The sequence below is a fragment of the Ambystoma mexicanum genome, chromosome 13 (assembly GCF_040938575.1).
Source record: "Ambystoma mexicanum isolate Mex_15411 chromosome 13, UKY_AmexF1_1, whole genome shotgun sequence".
Classification (NCBI taxonomy): Eukaryota; Metazoa; Chordata; class Amphibia; order Caudata; family Ambystomatidae; genus Ambystoma; species Ambystoma mexicanum.
Window position 1 is genome coordinate 843,494,309 of NC_090938.1, and position 15,927 is coordinate 843,510,235.

Genomic DNA, 15,927 nt, shown 5'->3' on the forward strand with positions numbered 1-15,927 from the left:
ACAGAAAACATCAGCTCCTGTGGACCTTTCATACACACTATTCCCAAAAATCAGGACCTCGCCCTTCCAGTGGGAGGGGGCAAGTTTGAGCAAGGTGTAACCACACTCAGCCTGGGAGGCTGCAAGAAAACGATCCACGACTCCTCTTACAGGGCATGCCACATGTAGGTTCTGCCCAGAAGGCAGGCATTAGCTGCACGGATCCAAATATCAGGTGGGAACTGTTTCACAGTAAGGCTCAGCAGCAGGACTATAGCATGACAGCGTCTCTTGGCAATGCACACACACACACACACACACGCAAGGAAAGCAATGCACTGCTTGCTCTCGAGGCACTGACCTGAGCGGGCGCACATATCCGAGTGCCAAGACCTTGGGCACACGTGCTGGGCTTCACCCCCCATAAACACTGTTTCTAACTCTCACTTCTTAGCAGATACGCACAGGGGAAGTGCAGGAGGAGAGTCTGTATGATTCTATGGCAAGACAGGAGGCATGGGAAATAATAATAATGTTGCCCCTGCTTCAGCGGAGGCCTGCACTCAGGTGTGCACTTCCAAGAAAACAGATAATGGGGGGGGCGAGGGGGGCAGGCGAATAGACAGCCTACAGTGGAACAGGCTATCCAGTCATCCCTTGATTCAGCCTTGTCTGGCCTTAATAATACACTGGCTTCGGCATTTGACAGGCTAATAAACCACATTGCGGATTTTCACCCTCCCCAGAGTGCTGACCCCTCTGTACAGCCCCGAACCCCAAAAAAGTGTACTGGAAAAACAAAGCATATTTCAGGACAACTCAGTCCTCGCCCAGTCTCTTCCCCTGACTCTTCCCCGGGTAGAGCCCAAAAGCGCAAGAGGGATGAGTCTCAGCCCCTCACCTCAACCCCTTGGCCTTCTTATGCCCAGCTCCCTGCGCAGATATCCCCTATACCCGTTTCTTCCTCGGATTCTTCTGAGGACTCTGATTCGTCCCCTAAGAGGCGTAAGAAGAAGGTGGCTCCCGTTCCCACACAGGAAGGTCCTGTATTAGACATTAATGGGGTCCCCTTTTTTGACCCGGCCCTCATTCTGCATTCTAGATCAGCAGAGTGGCAACCCTCTCAAGAGATTGCCTCGTTCCTAGAGTTTTGGGTTAGGCGCCCGCTACCTAAAGGGGACAGGAGCAAGCTACGATCAGAATGCCCTAGGCCAGTCCTGCAGGACAAGGTGGCGTGTACTCCGGATATTGATCAGCCTATGGCTGTATTCTTGACTCAAAAAGGCAAAGACCCCAGGAAGGGGGTGGACAAGGCCTGGTGCAGCTGTCAGGACAAGCTCTTAGATGTTCTGGGTCCTGTCACTCAGATTTTTGAGATGGCTGAGGAGGCGGCGGCCTCCAACTCCCCTGTCGATGTGAAAATATTAAGGGGTTGGATACAAAGGACTGTATGTCTGCTCGGCAACGCCAATGCGGCGATATCAAAGGAAAGACGTAAGTCTCTACTAATGAGACTGGACTCAAAGCTGGCGGATATGTCAGAGAGGGAAGCGGGTCCTTCCGCTCAGGGGAAGTTGTTTGGTGTGAGTTTTCTTAAGGATCTGTCTGCGTATGTCCATACATTCACGGCCTTGGATAAGGCCAAGACCAATATAAAGAAGGTCTTCACGCAAAAGGTTTTCCCCAGGGCCGGACGAGGTAGAGCCCGCTCTTCCGGCCGTTTTTCCCAGGGCCATTCCCGCCCCCGTCAGTTTGCCTCGCGAGGCACCCAGAATACTTCCTCTGCTCGAGGTGCATACACCCAATTCTTCCCGCAACAAAATTCGGGTTGGAGAGGACGTGGTGGCAGAGGTACCAGAAGGTCCAGAGGTGCATCAGGTATTTTCCCAAGTGTTAAATGTTTTTTCCCTCAAAGGTATGGGAGGCAGGTTGGCCAAGTTTCTCCCACAGTGGGAATCCCTCACATCGGACCCCTGGGTGTTGCAGACAGTCCAAGGTTATCGCATAGAGTTTTACTCCCCTCCTTGCCAGTTGTCAGTTCTCGCCCCTTTGGTTCTGGACACAATAAAGCAGTCGCTGGTAGATCTGGAGGTCAAGGACCTCCTCTCCAAGGGAGCGGTAGTACCAGCCTCTTACAGGGCATCCCAGTTTCTGAGTACCATATTTCTAGTCCCAAAACCGGATCAGGGGTTCCGCCCAGTGATAAATTTAAAAGCCCTCAATTCCTTAGTAGTTTACCACCACTTCAAGATGGAGGGAATCCACCTCCTCAGGGACACCCTCCTTCCGGCAGATTGGATGGTGAAGTTGGACCTCAAAGATGCTTACTTAGTGGTTCCCGTGTTCCCTCCACACCAGAAGTTCCTCCAGTTTCAGTGGGGGGGTCGGATTTGGCAATTTGCATCCCTCCCGTTCGGTCTGTCCTCGGCCCCATGGTGCTTCACCAAGTTGATGAGGCCTGTGATGGCCCTCCTCAGGTCCAAGGGGATAAGGATAATTATTTATCTAGACGACATGCTCCTGTTAGCTCAGGACACTCAGGTTTTGCTATCTCAACTGAAGTTCACGGTAACTCTTCTTCAGAGCCTGGGGTTTGTGATAAATGCCAAAAAATCCATATTACAGCCTACGCAATGTATCCAGTTTCTGGGCTTCGATATAGATTCAAAAGATTGCATCCTTCTCCTCCCAGACAGCAGGCTGTCAGATAAAGAAGGAGATCAGGGGTATTCTCAAAAGAGACAACATCTCTCTCAGGTTATTAGCCAGGATAGTGGGGATGTTGTCTGCGTCCATCCAAGCCATTTTCCCAGCCCCTCTTCATTACAGAGCGTTGCAGCATCTGAAGGCACGACATCTATGCAGATGTCTCTCTTACTCACAGATGGTGGCGCTGTCCCCGGAGGCCCGGGTGGAACTCCTTTGGTGGCTCCAACACATGGAGGCCTGGAATGGGAAAGCAATTTTTGGTCCCTCCCCGGATGTAGTTCTGGAGTCCGATGCCAGCAGAGCAGGTTGGGGGGCCAGGCTAGGCCAGGTCTCCACGGGGGGGAAATGGTCAGAAGAAGAGAGGGGACTTCATATCAATTGTCTGGAGTTGTTAGAGGGATCTTTTGCAGTCCGCAGTCTTCTCAAAGATCAGGGGAATTGTTGTGTGCTCCTGCGTATGGACAATGTCTCAGCAGTGAGATATGTCAATCATCTGGGAGGAACCAGGTCCAAGGTCCTAGCGGATCTAGCGAAGCAGTTTTGGCATTTCTGTCTGGACCGCAATATTATCTTAAGGGCAGAATACCTTCCGGGCATCAGAAACGAGGTAGCAGATTGGAACTCCAGACACCTCCAAGACAAGAGCGACTGGATGTTAGACAGGAACCTCTTTGCCAAGATAAACTCCCTTTGGGGTCCGTTTACAGTAGATTTGTTTGCCTCGAGGCTAAATATTCAGGTGTCCAGGTTCTTCAGTTGGAGACCGGATCCTGGCGCTCTAGCTACCGATCCTTTTCTTCAGGACTGGTCAGGTCAGAGGCTTTACGCCTTCCCTCCCTTTGCAATGATAGCCAGAGTTTTGGTCCAAGTACGCAGGCAGGAGGTCATGTTAGTGATTCTAAACCCCTTTTGGCCTTCCCAGATATGGTTTCCGGCTCTCCTAGAGCTCTCAGTAGACATTCCTCATCTTCTTCCCTTTCATCCTCGGTTACTACCGAACCCGGGAGGTTTTCCTCACGAGTTGGTCCTTCAGGGGCACCTCTCCCTTATGGCGTGGAAGATTTCAGCGCTTCCTGGTGCTTCCGAGGCCTTTCGCAGGACTCTGTCAGTCATCAGAGACTCTTGGGCCCCCTCTACCAAAGTGGGATACTCTTCAGCCTGGAACTGCTGGTCTAGCTGGTGTGTGGTTGGGCACATCAATCCCATTTCTGCCCCTCCTGTAGAGGTGGTTAATTTCTTAGTGAGTTTGTTTAAAGAGGGCAAAGCCTACAGGACCATTAATGGCTTCAGGTCGGCTATCTCGGCAGGTCATCTGTTGGTGAAAGGGGAACCAGTGGGTAGACATTTCCTGGTACGTAGGGCCCTCAAATCTATTCGTATTAAAATCCCCCCAAAGCCTAAGTATTCAGTTCTTTGGGATGTTAACTTAGTATTGGATCTCTTTGGAGCCTGGCCTCCTAATCAAGATCTGTCTTTGCAACAACTTCTTTCCAAATTAGCAATGTTGTTGTGCCTTGTGTCTATTAAAAGAGTATCCGATATAAGCGCTTTAGATGTGGATAATAAAATGTTTACCCCTCGGGGGGATTACCTTTTTTGTTTCACGAAGAACTAAATGCATGACTTCCTCCATATCTTATCCTGCCTTCCCTGAAAACAATAAATTGTGTGTTATTGCATGTCTGAAATGTTTTGAGTTAAAAACAGAAAATCTGCGACCTCCTAATACCTCTCAGCTGTGATTTCCTATAGAAAGCCCCATTAACCGGTTTCCCCTTCCACTTTGGCCAGATGGGTTAAATGGGTTATGCGGGAGGCAGGAGTTGACACTTCCTCGTTCGGTCCCCATGCTGTTAGGGGTGCGATGGCCTCTAAAGCTGCCTTTTTGGGTGGCAGCTTAGAACAGATCCTTAAAGCAGCTGATTGGTCAAGAGAGTCAACTTTCAAAACGTTTTATCATAAACGCATTGCTCATGTAGCGGTTAATGTTCTGCAAGGGCTTTGAACTTGCATAATAGGAGCCTCCTGTCTTGCCATAGAATACCTAATCCCCCACACTAGCGTGAGATGGGGGTTTAGATTCTATTAAAGACAAGGAGGCGAATATTATCCCACCCACCCTAATTGTGTTCTGCTTGTTTCAGATTTCGGGTGAGAAGTCCGGCTTTAAGGAGATTGGTTCTGCTTCTGTTGAGGAGTTTTGAGTTCGCCTGGTTCATGGAATCGTCGTTCATGGAATAGTGTTAAGGATGGCTACAGTAACATTTTTGTGAAAGAACAGCTTCAGGAAGAGAATTTGTTATTGATTACAGAGACATTTATAGACTTGGCTGCATGCCCATTGGCGCCCAGGGGGGCATGACCTGTCCACCATCTTGGAATGGGACATTTATAAATGTAATGTGTTGATGTTGTGTTAAAAAATTTTTAGAAAAAGTTTATACAAATTTTATTTTCTTTGCTGCTGTGTATGTCAGAGTAAAGAAAGCTAGTGCATAATATTCACCTCCTTGTCTTTAATAGAATGTAAACCCCCATCTCACGCTAGAGTGGGGGATTAGGTATTGTGAGCAGCTGAAAGAGTTAGAGCGGTCCGACCACACCTGTTCAGATTTTGTAGTGCACTTGTGTGGTGTACTCAAAGACTACATGGGGGTGTGGGGGGGGGCTATGAGGAAATGGCTCTGACTATGGCCCTGTTTTACAGGTTCATTCATTGAGGATGTTTCAGGTGACCGGGCCAATGGGGCAATTGGTAGCAAGATTAAATGGACCAATTGGGAAAGCGAAGTACAGCTTTGTTTATTTGTTGAATGGGCTAATTAGCGCTAACTGCAAAGGCAAATGCGTGAGGCGCACTAATTCCCCTGTTGATGCACGAGTGTAATGCATTTTTGTCTTATCTATGGTTTGCTGTGACGCCCCTACCAGTGTCGTCGCTCTGGCCAACTGCACAGAAACATTTCTTATCATGTTAACGCTGTCCTGTTTATTCTGTGTGTACAAGCGTCAATGTGAACAACTATGTCTACCTGTCTGTCTTATGCTAGGGTTGGGTCAGAATGGTGTCTGTCCCCACCCCTGGCCTAATTCAGAAACAGGGAGAGGATAAGGGAGCACCTAATGCCTGCCTCACCAAAATATGCTGTTATCACCACCTGCTGCCAAGAGGAACCCAAGCTCGACCGCAGGGTGACAAGCACCACCTAGGAATGTGTGTGTCAGTGTATGTTGTGAAGGTGCGTATGAGAGAGAGGCTGCTGGTTAGTTCTTACCTGTCCAATCTAAATGATGAACCAGGCCAACGCAAGCAAACAAGCCAAAGTGGTGGCGACTCGAGTCGACGACACAACGGCTCCTCTCTCCTCTGCTGCTGCGCTGCCTGCTGCTGAGGGCGGCTGAGCTGAGCCACGAGGACCGGGTGCCCAAGAACTTAGGTGGTGGCGGGCCAGGCGCTGCACTGCTTCAGTGTACTGCAGTCTGCTGCCTCCACGTGTGCGCCCAAAATGCCCAGGCCCAGACAATATCCTCGAGACGAGAGAGACGTCACGGAATTGACTTGACCTCTCTCTCTCTCTCCTTAGTCTCCTGGTGCTGGTGGAGTCCTAATTGGCTCGCTGCTGCCTGGCAATTTCCCCGGTCCCAGCCCAAGCACTCTGACAACAAAGTTGCTTTTAACTTTGCAAGTGCAACATTTGTTGTTGGCACTTGCAAAGTTGAAAGCAACTTACAAATTGACAGTGACTGCATGCAGTAGGCATGACTGAGGTGTTACAATTCACAGGAGCGGCCTGACTGGCACCAGCCACGCCGTCATCGGCGGATGCCAGCCAGGCCACCCCACACTGAGGCAGGCCAGCAGCGAGCACGGCCCTGCATGATAATTCATCAAAACAAGGTAAGCAACCCTCACTTTAAGTGTGTGTGTGTGTTACCTTGCTTTGATGAATGCATCAATCCATTCAATCTGCTGTGAGCTGGCTGAGCGGGCTGCAGGCAGCAGGAAAATAACTAACATTACTTAAAGTAACGTAAGTTACAAATACAATATGCACCTAAAAAAATAAATTAAAAAAAAACAGCCCACAGTGGCTTCTTCATAAAACCGACCCCCAGGTCCTCATGTCATACGGCCATGGGCCAAATGACCAATAGCCCAGTCCAACCCTAGTCCCCGCGTATACAAGCACAGAACATTGTACGGGAGGTGCTAGGGAAATGGTTGCCTGACATTATTGAAAACCACAAATGTGTTCCTTTACAATGCTGCTGCAAGCCCCTTCCCTAGTGCAGGAAGGGGGCATGCAGCAGTTCTGTAGAGCTGTATATTTGTCAACCCAGGGAAGGGACTTTGCAACCTGTGGCTTTCCCGTTGATTTGGACTGCAACTCTCTGACTTTCACCACTTTCTATTGGGGCTAGGTCCAGTGGGGTCGCTAGGGGAGAGTCTGGGGGGTCGGGCCCCCCCCCTGTGAAACCCTGTGCCCCCTTGTGCCCCCCCCACCTAAGATGAGCAGTGACCATGTTCTCCCCCTACTTTTGTCTGTGCCCCCCTATTTTGGTCTTTGGCCCCCTCTGTGCTCCTCCTAAATTTGATTCCTGGCGACGCCACTGGCTAGGTCCAGTAGGGGTTGTGAACCCAAAACATATGGAGCGCAAAAGGTTGGAAACTTATTGCATTCCTCTTTAAAGTGCAGACTGCAAACGTGTTTCTAATGACATCTACAACAACAGAGTTCACCTTTTTGACATGTGGGTGGAGCCATGTATACATGGGCGGAGTCTTGTGTGGTTCTGGGCGGGGCATGCACATCAGGGTTTTTGATTTTCAAATGTAGCTAGGTATGGCGTGGTGTGATGCGCTTACGTTTGAGGACTGCCTATATAACTGCAACGCACCACGCCTGACAGCGCTTAGATATGAATGCACATTTGAGCAGCGCTAGATACTTATATCTGAGAATAACTACAGAGCACACACTTTACCCCTGGATGGGAAAGACAACCTTCTAGTTCTGATACACAGCAAGGTTGACTACCATAAAAATGGTACTCAACCCGCCCCTTAAAAGTACTAGCAAAAGCTTGCGGGCGGGTAGATTTTGCAAGGCTTGATGGCACATGATATGATCACCTATAAATACCTTCCTGAAATGTGCTACCCTTTTCAGTTATTTTTTTACAGTGCTCCTTTCACCGGTTTCATGTTGTGTTTTGGAATTGTTCCTGCAGATTTGCATTGCCTGCTCTGCTGACCTGTGCTGCATGCAGTCTGCCTCCACCGCTGCTGGCTCCTGTCCCCTCTCTTTCCCCCTGGCAATCCTCCATTGGCACTGAAGTGACCCACCAGGCAAAGACTTGCTGCACACAACAAGATGAGGCCAGGACTCTGCATACCTGGGGCCATTCTCTTTCTAATCGCCTGCTCTGCGGACGTACACACAGGTACCCATGTTCAAAAGCTGTTACACTCTGCATTGGGTGTAAGAAGAAAGACTCGAGGCGGTGATGAGTTTACAGCTCTTATGCAGGGGCAACACCCAGCCCTACAGCAGGTTTTTTTGTTTTGGCTACTAAGTGGAACATAAGCTAAAACGACTGTATTGGGAGCAGGCGCGCATGTCATTGGGCTGACTGGGCTGACCCCCCAGCTGAGGGGCGGGGCTCCCATGCTCAGGCTTTAACAGTTCAAAGGATCAGGAGCACGCTTCTGGGTGCATTATGTTTCTTCCGAGGCAAATCTACTATCTGCTTGGATGATCAAGCACTGCCTGTTTCCCAGAGTCACAGCTCCCCCCTAACACCTACAGGCTGTGAGTCACAGGCCCCCTGAGAGACACAGGCTGCTCAGGGGATGTCCAGCCCCCAGAGGGGAGCCTCTAGGGACAGCCCGCATAGCGGGCCACCCTTCTGGCAACCCCATCCAGGGGCACCCCGCCTTGCCTCATCCTTGGGAGGAAGGGGCGTTCCCGGGCCCTGCCAAATCCGGCAGGGCTCCGGGAGGCATAAATAGGTGGGGGTGGGGGGACTGCACTGTGGCTGCTCCCTTTTGTGGGGCCGTGAGCCTGCTGCCTCACACGCAGCCCTTAAATGCACTCAGTGGTGGGAGTCTGCTGCCAGAAAGACGAAGGGTCTGACACCACTAGGCGACCCCACCTGCCAGAAAGAAGGGGGTATGGTTAAACATCACTAAGCGACCCCACCTGCCAGGAAGGAGGGGGGTATGGTTAAGCACCACTAGGCGTCCCCACCTGCCAGAAAGAAGGGAGGGGGTATGGTTAAACATTAGTAAGCGCCCCCACCTGCCAGGAAGAAGGGGGGTATGGTTAAACACCAGTAAGCGCCCCCACCTGCCAGGAAGTAGGGGGGGGGGTTTGGTTAAACATCACTAAGCGACCCCACCCGCCAGAAAGAAGGGGGTACGGTTAAACATTACTAAGCGACCCCCGCCTGCCAGAAAGAAGAGGGGTTATGGTTAAAGATTATCAAGCAACCCCACCTGTCAGAAGGGAGGGGGTATGGTTAAACACCAGTAAGCGACCCCCACCTGCCAGGAAGAAGGGGGGTATGGTTAAACACCAGTAAGCGCCCCCACCTGCCAGGAAGTAGGGGGGGGGGGGGGTTTGGTTAAACCTCACTAAGCGACCCCACCTGCCAGAAAGAAGGGGGGTTATGGTTAAACATGACTAAGCGACCCCACCTGCCAGAAAGAAGGGGCGGGGGCATGGTCAGGGCTCCAGATAAGGTGCCTACCAGGCCTTTTTACACATGAAAATCTTGCAAATACGACCGCTTTAATATTTGTGAACATTTACACACAGGTTTAGAACAGGGCAGTGCAAAGGTCAGGCTACTTGACAGAAACCAGAAGGCTTCTTTTGATGTTTATCTACATGGATGCAATTGCAAGCCACCTCTGAAACAGAATGTATTTCTCTGAAGCCTTTCAAAAAAATAAAACTGCACACTGATAAAAGGAATGGCTTCTTTCCATTCAGCTTTCGAAGCACTGTGCATGTTTTCCTAGAATTTTACGATTGTGTAATTAATAAAATGGAAAACTAAGTTGCAATTGAGATTTTTTTTTTAACAAGTTATGCTTTTTTCCAGTGAAAGCAAACCAGTATTGCACAATTGTATTTTTCAGAGTTCCTGTGCTGTGTGCATAATCATGAGGAGGCAGATCATTCTTACACTTCTAATTTAATTTACACTCTAATTATAAAAACAGCGTGTAAAATGATGACTATGCACAGTCTAGTTTACATCCATTCAACCTTGCAGTCAATGGGGTACATTACTATAAATGGTCAGTGGCAGCAGAGTCTTTGATCAAGGGTGAGTAATTGTCATTACACCAATCACAGGTGTTCTAGCCTCTCAAATCTTCAAGACTACAAATAAAACATCCAAAACCTGACTCTCAAGAAAGTGCAAGCGCTGTTCAAAAACAAACAAATGAAATGAAATAGAAACTCAGTAAAACCGGTCCCTGTGATAATCCAGATAGGTATTTAACTTTATGTAGCGCTTCATGAAGGGTTTGTCATACATCTAGGTACTGTGATCATTATACCTCAGTCGATACTCAGTTAACCAACCTCAAAGGATGTTAGCCAATAAGATAGCTCAGCCGGTTGAGCACTCGTTGCTGCAATCTCTGCGCGATCTGTGGGTTCGAATCCCGGCAAGTCCAACTCAGCCTTTCATCCTTTCGAGGTCGATAAAGGAGTACCGACTTTGGTTTAGTGGTAATTGTGATAAATATGTTCTATGTACAACGCTTTGCCAAAAGCGCTATATAAATAACCATTTCACCATGAGATTAGATATAGAGTTAAACATGGAGTCCTTGCCTCTCTGCACTGTTGTATCATAACACTGGCATACCATTAGGTAGTAATAGCTCCAGGAAATGAGGACTTTCATTAAACATCAAAAGACAATTCTGCTATCGTACCTCAAAACATAATGCAATTCATGCTTGCTTTACTATGTAAATGGCTAGGTTTTTGAGATTTCAACACTTAAATATATACAGGAGAGATCAAATGGCCAGAAATAATGAAAGGTGTATTCTGTCACAACTCGGAAAGCTGCCGCGTAGTAATGATTTCCATACAGTATTTTCACATGTCGGCTGGATGTCGCATACATTTTACTCTCTTGCGAAGGAGAAAAGTCATGTTTACTCTCTTAAAATCATATTTACTCTCAAAGTTTAAAAATGGAGAGTAAAATACTCCCACCTCAAAATATTATCTGGAGCACTGATAACTCCACTGGTGAAGAAACCCGGGTTAGACCGAAAGGAGCCGGGAAACATGAGACCTATAACAAACGTCATTCTCAAGGTGATGAATAAGATTGCCACTGCTCAACTGCAATCTTATGTGGAAACAAATGACATCTTGCACAATCGACAGTCGTGTTTCCATGCGGCTCATAGCACGGAAACAGAAATGCTCGATTTGCAAACACATATGCTGAGAATCATAGCTAAGGACAATGTGGGTCTATTCATACTCCTCAACCTAAATGCCGCTTTCGATATGCTGGACCATGAACAGCTCCAATGGGCACTGGAGTAGGTTGGCCAATTGCTCTAAAAAAGCCATCAGCTGGTTGGCATCTTTCCTAACAGATAGGAAATCCAAGGTTCACTGGGGTGATACATTTTCCCAGGAGACCTCTATAGTCTGTGGTGTTCCTCAGGGTGCCAGTTTATCACCGCTCCTGTTCAATCTTTACTTCCGATTCCTCTGCGTAGTCTTGGATAACATCAGTGCGCATTTCACCAACTACGCAGATGATACCCAGCTGGTTATGGAGTTGAGTGGCAGCTACCCACAGGATAGCGCTAAAGTGACAGCACTATATAATACAATCGAGACATGGATGGATAACAACTGGATGTGCCTTAATGGCAACAAAACGGAGCTGAAGGTCTTCGGCTCCCACCAAGCCCGGGCCAAGCTGGCAACTCAATATTTATTTTTATTTATTTGAATTTATAAAGCGTGCAGCGGCCCATAGACATTGGGCCTCATTACGAGGTTGCCGGTCCGGTAACAATGGTACCGGTATGCTTGCCGGTACTGTTGTTATCAGACCGGCAAACTCAGAGTTGTGCTCACGGGTGCCTTCCCGCCCACCAGGTCTGCCCTGGCGGAATGAAAGGCACCCGCGAGCACAGCAAGCCTGTAGCACTGGCACCGTTATGTTTGGTGCCGGTGCTACAGGCATCCCCGTTCCCATTGAGCCCTATGGGGCTGAAATGGGAATGGGGATCTACCCGATTCTGGCACTCGCGAAAGGGCAATTACCGGGTCCGGCGAGGCCGGAATACCCCGGTAATTGGCCATTCGCGGGTGCCGGATTTTCATGCCATTATGGAGGTAGCCTTGCCGGTAAAACCTTGTAATGAGGCCCATTGATTTCAGTGTTCAAGCAGTAATACAGCAGGAGTGTTCCATGGTTACAGGGGAACATCTTCAAGCACACTTTAGTTGAAAAGCTTGGTTTTCAGAGCTTTTCTGAAGGCAGTGAGGGACGTTTCCTTTCTGAGTTTAAGTGGTAGTGAGTTCCAGTTTCTGGGTGCTAGTACCTGAAAGCCCAAGTCACCAGCTTTGACTCTTTTGAAGGTGGGGACCAGGAGTTAGTGAGAGTATTGGGGGCGTTTAGGTCTAAGTGCCGGTGCTTGATGGATTTGTTCTGCCAGATAAGGAGGTGCAGACTGGAAGAGGCATCGGTGTGTGATGGTGATGGCCTTGAAGAGTATGCGCTCTTTGACCGGGAGCCAGTGACTCTCGTCTGACTTGGGAAATATGCTCTCTTTTGGAGATACTTAGAGCAGCTCTGAGAGCATTGTTTTGCGTGACTTGCATTTTGTTCATGTTCTTGGCAGAAGTGCCTAGGAGCAGGACATTGCAATAATCCAACTTGGCGCCAATGGTAGCTTGCGCTATGTGAGGCAGTTTTTTGGCGAGAGGTGGGGTTACTGCATTAATGATTTTGGTAATGATTAAGTTGCTCAAATGCCCTTTTGGACAGAAGAGTAACTTGGGATCCGGTGTCCACCAGTGCTGAAATTTCACCCTGCCTTTGCACCCAGACGGGGGCATAAAATCTACCTTCTTTCTCCTCCATGGGGCAAAGGAAATGGGCATTTTGGGTCAGCTGGGCAGTTCATTTCTTTATTTTGGACTCCGATACTGGGGAATCATGAGCAGTTTTCTGTGTCTGAGTTCGGGAATCTGTAAATAACATTTGGCATCCTGAGATTGGTGGGGTTTTGGAATCCCCTTTCTCCTCTGATTCTGTGCTCTCCCCCTTTTCCTGGGGACAGTCACTTGAACTGGTTTGTGGGGAAGATCCCTCAGTTATTTCTAGGTTTTCAGGAGGACATTTCTGGGGTTCAGTGATGGGTGGTTCTAAGTCAGTCCCCATACCTACCCAGTCTGAGTTATAGTCTTTTGGGACCCTTTTTTCTTTGGGAGGAACCCCCCCATCCTTGAAAGAGAAGCCTTTCTTCCCAGAATCCTCCAAGGAATCTTCCCCTTCCAACTGGAGGACACTGACTTCCTCCACAAAATGGGTCTTCCTTGTCCCTATGTTTCTCCTACTTACCCTCTGTTCCCTAGGTTGCAGTTTCTCGGGGGTAGGATATTTGAGTTCAGGTTCAGATGTTTCTAGGGGCTTTTCACGGGTGAGGAAGGAAGCTTCGTCTATGCCTTTGCATTCCCCTTCCTCCAGAGCTGCTCCTCTGGAACCTGTTGGTTGTCCGGGTTCTCCCCGTCATTGTTCCATGTAGCCAGCCTCTTGGTTCGAGCTGTCCTGAGCAGCCATGTTCATCTGAGGCTCAATTTGCGACTCAGATCTTGGGTCACGCTCTGGACCTGGCTCTCCAGTTGGGACACCCTCTCTGGCTGATATGGGGGTCTTGAGTCAAATCTGGGTGGCTCTCGGGAAGGGTAACTGTCTCTTCTCCCGGAGTAACCTTGGTATTGAGGGTTCCACCCTTGGCCTCCCCTCTCCCTGATTTGGTGGTCTAGACTTCTGAAAGCAGGGAGAGTAAGGAGGGTTGTCCTGAATGTTGGGAAAACTTAAACTAGGAGTTGGAAGATTACCACCCTCCTGGGGGAAGTTTGAAGGGAAGTTTCCTGGGGCTGTACTCACCTGATTATGTCCCCCTCCCCACCCCTTGGCCGGGGGAGTCCACACATACCCCAAGTTGGCTCTGTTGCCCTTGTACCTGGGGCTGATGTAGGTGGCAGAGTCAGGTGACACATTTGTGGGGTACAATGCCTGGCTACCACCTGCTTGAGACTGGTCAGACGGTCTTCTCTGCCTCTGGTTTGGTTGGTTCTGGGAAGGGGTATTGTTAGGCCCTCCATGTCTAGGCCCCCCCATTTCTAGGTCCAAAATGGGGATAACCTTCAACTCCGCCACCTTGGCGGGGGGTGTTGGTTTGTTTGGGTTTTTTGGGGGATTCTTGTTTTCCACAGGCTTGTGGACCTCATAGATCCAGGTAGCTTGCTTTATTACCCATTCCAGGGTCCTTTCCTCATGGAAGTCCCTTACCAACTGCGCCATGATGTACTTCGGGAGCTCATAAAAATAGGTATTTATAAATTCTATACTATTCGTGCGCACCCGCTTAGTGGTTTGTGTAAATGCCCGCTTTAATTCCTGAACAAATTCTCTCTGGGCCTGATCCTCTCCGCACTGCAGGTTGTAGGCCGCCTTGCGAGCCTCCTAGGGGTTCCTGTGCATGGAGAAGTGCTTCAAGATGGCCGCCTTTAAGGTGGACCACCTTGAATGGTTCTGATCCTCCATCCCAGCAAAGAAGCTGGAGTACCCTGGGGAGAACGTCCATTTGGCGAACTCTATAGAATTCCGATAATTTTTTATGTCATCATCTGGTCGCTTCAGATGCTCCCAATATTTGGCTTTTGTATGGTACAAGGTCATGAAACTTCTAATAGCATTTATCTGTCTAGTGGGGTCTTTCACCAGGGTTCTCTTTTGTTTGGCAGCCTACTTTTTCCACTGCACCGGAGTCCATTTGCCCTCAGACTCTGAGCTGCTGTTGTTTGATAGGTGTCACCTCTTCTATCATATTAGATAGCCAGGTGTCCTGTTTTTGTTCTGCCCAATCCCCTCTAATGAATAATTTGGACAGAAGAGGCTGCGTAGCTATGTTATTTTCCACGGCTTACAGACTTTACTTACCTGATGCAGACCATGCTGCAAGTGAGTCCAAGCCAACGTGAGGCCTGGATGGAACTATTTTTCTACAGGGACTATTCTTTACTCGGGCGTGGTTCTGGGGAACTTCTTACCTGGAACTACTTTGGAGGCTATTTAAACCACGCCCGAACAGCAGCACACGCTTCGCGTTATTCTGCATCCAGCAGTATAACGCTCACCGTGCCTGCAGTCAGCATCCAGTCTTCTGGCACGCCCGCCTCGAATCTGGAGCTCCTAAAACCAAGAGGAAAGAAAAGGACAAGGTTAGAAAATGAACTATTTCGAATTCCTCACCTGATTCCGGATCCATCTCGCCTCCGGACCTGGAAAGAACATCATTTCAGTACGCGTCGCATCTGCAGCGCCGCGCCATACTCACCAGTCCTCGCAGCATCTTTCGATTCAGCGCTGCCTCCATCATTTCTTCACCGAACTCCGGCACCTGGGGAACAAAAGAAAACAACAAAGGTGAGCCGAGAAAACCAACAAATGTAACTCTTATCACCATAGACGCACCTGATTTACCACCGTAGGCATTATTCTATAACTCTCCACATCTTGATGTGCTGCACCTGCAAAGAGAGAGAAAACAACACGTTAAAAAATGTGCAACATTTACCGGACAGCGTCGGGTAATACAGACTCTTACCTGAGCGCCACCAGCTGCCACGAGAGCATCTTCTCACCATCTCAGCTGCAAGACAAGGAAGGAAGAGGGGGACAAGAGTGAAACATCGGACATATTGAACTCTATGAACTTGATACTTACTGGTCCTTGCCAGGAACCTCAGAGTCCATACTCTCCAGAAGGAACTCTCCCACACCTTCAAACATTTGGAAGTAACTGGCATCAACACGCCCCTGCAATCCATGCAGGATGGAGAGCTCATCTTTCAAGAATATAAGGTGAGATTGGTAAGCGGGCACTTCGGAGGTGATTAGTAAGGAGGGCTGTGGGGGGTGCCATCACTTGAGTCCACGGGTGGC

General features: G+C 49.0%; 1 protein-coding gene across 3 annotated transcripts in view; it reads left to right on the forward strand.

Annotated features, from left to right (window-relative positions):
- Positions 1 to 15,927, forward strand: part of LOC138522102 (major histocompatibility complex class I-related gene protein-like) — a 271,137-nt gene that overhangs the window by 78,411 nt on the left and 176,799 nt on the right. For all 3 annotated transcript variants that reach the window (XM_069635359.1, XM_069635360.1, XM_069635361.1), the window contains exon 2: positions 7,921 to 8,133. In XM_069635359.1, coding sequence (XP_069491460.1) covers positions 8,064 to 8,133 — 70 coding nt within the window. In that variant the 5' untranslated portion in view covers positions 7,921 to 8,063. The remainder of the gene's footprint in view (positions 1 to 7,920; positions 8,134 to 15,927) is intronic.